Source organism: Pundamilia nyererei, unplaced genomic scaffold, assembly GCF_000239375.1.
Source record: "Pundamilia nyererei isolate P.nyererei 1_Seehausen unplaced genomic scaffold, PunNye1.0 scaffold00299, whole genome shotgun sequence".
NCBI classification, from domain to species: Eukaryota; Metazoa; Chordata; class Actinopteri; order Cichliformes; family Cichlidae; genus Pundamilia; species Pundamilia nyererei.
Genome location: NW_005187700.1, coordinates 159,076 through 160,908, shown reverse-complemented (window position 1 = coordinate 160,908; position 1,833 = coordinate 159,076). Strand labels below are relative to the sequence as shown.

General features: G+C 49.6%; 1 protein-coding gene across 1 annotated transcript in view; it reads right to left on the bottom strand.

The window, feature by feature from the left end:
• The window catches only part of LOC102197453 (receptor-type tyrosine-protein phosphatase mu-like), a 116,467-nt gene that overhangs the window by 10,977 nt on the left and 103,657 nt on the right, over positions 1 to 1,833 (bottom strand). Inside the window, exons 22-23 of the mRNA XM_013915412.1 lie at positions 350 to 504; positions 89 to 224 (exon numbers count right to left, since the gene is read on the bottom strand). Of these exons, the coding sequence (XP_013770866.1) occupies positions 89 to 224; positions 350 to 504 (291 nt within the window). The remainder of the gene's footprint in view (positions 1 to 88; positions 225 to 349; positions 505 to 1,833) is intronic.

Sequence of the window (1,833 nt, the reverse complement as noted above, 5' to 3'; positions counted from 1 at the left end):
GTGTGTGTGTGTGTGTGTGTGTGTGTGTGTGTGTGTGTGTGTGTGTGTGTGTGTGTGTTTGTGAGTGAGTGAGTGAGTGTGTGTGTACCTCAGTCTGGACCATGTTAACCCTTCGTGCTCTCAACTCGCGGACACAATTGTAAATGTCAACCACGCCCTCTCTCTCCGCCATGTCCAGCATGATGTCGATCACGATGAAGCATCCTGTACGTCCCGCCCCCGCACTGACACACACACACACACACACACACACACACACACACACACACACACACACACACACACACACACAGTCACGTCAGCAGTGATGAAGTTTCTTTGTTACTAGTAATGACAGTAAAAGTCGTACCTGCAGTGGACCACAGTGGGACCGGCGGTGGGTGGGGTTTTGGCCTTGACGCGGCGGATGAAGCCGAGCAGCCCGGTGGCGTGAAGCGGGACGCCGTGATCAGGCCAACCGGTGAAATGAAACTGACGGATCTCCCTGATCTCTGCCACACCCCTCTGACACAGACAGAGAGCGGAGGTCAGGTCAGTGCACAGGTGTGTGTGTGTATTACACCTCTGTGTGCACAGGTGTGTGTACATGTCTGTGTGTGTGTTACACCTCTGTGTGCACAGGTGTAACATAAAGATATTTTAGCTTTAAGTCCTTCAGTTGCTGGCGGTGACATCAGAATACCTTCACTGACCACGTCAGTCCCAAATACATTCATAATAAACACTGATAAACTGGGCCCCACTGACACATGCATGAAGCATCCATAGAAACACAGCTTCTGATTACTCACACACCTGTGCACTTTCAAGATGGCGCTGCAGATGGCAGCCTCGGTACTGCGCTCTCTCGCACTTTTCTTGTTTTTGTTTATTTTCTGCACTTTTGATCACTCGGACTACATCACTTTCCCCAGAGATCAACTGCTAAACATCAGGCAGTCGTCTCACAATAGTTCTCATTTTTCACAAACCCGGAAAGTTTTTTGGAGATTTTAGTTGGAGGCGCAGCAGCTCTCTGTGGCTCCTGGAGGAGACGTAGACGGGGGACTCACGCTGGTGCGCTGGTGAAACTATGTCGGCGAGGATTCCGCACGGGACTCTCCTCCATTCACCTCCCAAATCTCCGCTCCCTTCCAAACAAAGTCAATGAATTACTTCTCTTAAACTGGACTAACAAGGACTTTGCACGCTCTGCTGCCCTCTGCTTCACTGAAACCTGGCTCAGTGAGCGAGTCCCAGACGCTGTCTTAAATCTGCCGGGCTTCACTGGGCGGACTGTGAAATGGAGCTGTCAGGGAAAACAAAGGGTGGTGGAGTCTGCTTCTACATTAATGAAGGTTGGTGTACTGATGTCACAGTGTTACAGAAACACTGCAGCCCACACTTGGAAAGTTTTTTCATCAACTGTAAACCTTTTTATTCACCGCGGGAGTTTTCTTCCTTCATGGTGGTTGGAGTTTACATCCCTCCTCAGGCCAACGCGAACAACGCACTGTGCGAGCTGGCTGACCAGATTACTACCCTGGAGAGGACATTCCTGGATTCCTTTACAATTATTCTTGGGGATTTTAACAGAGCAAACCTAAACTACGAACTCCCTAAATACAGACAGCATATAGACTGCCCCACCAGGGACAACATCATACTGGATCACTGCTACACCACTCTAAAAGATGCCTATCGCTCTGTGCCCCGGGCAGCTTTGGGACATTCTGATCACTGCATGGTCCATCTTATTCCAGTTTATAGGCAAAAACTCAAACGTGCGAAGCCTGTAGTCAAAACTGTGAAGAAGTGGACTAACGCAGCAAAGCAGGAACTGCAGGACTGTTT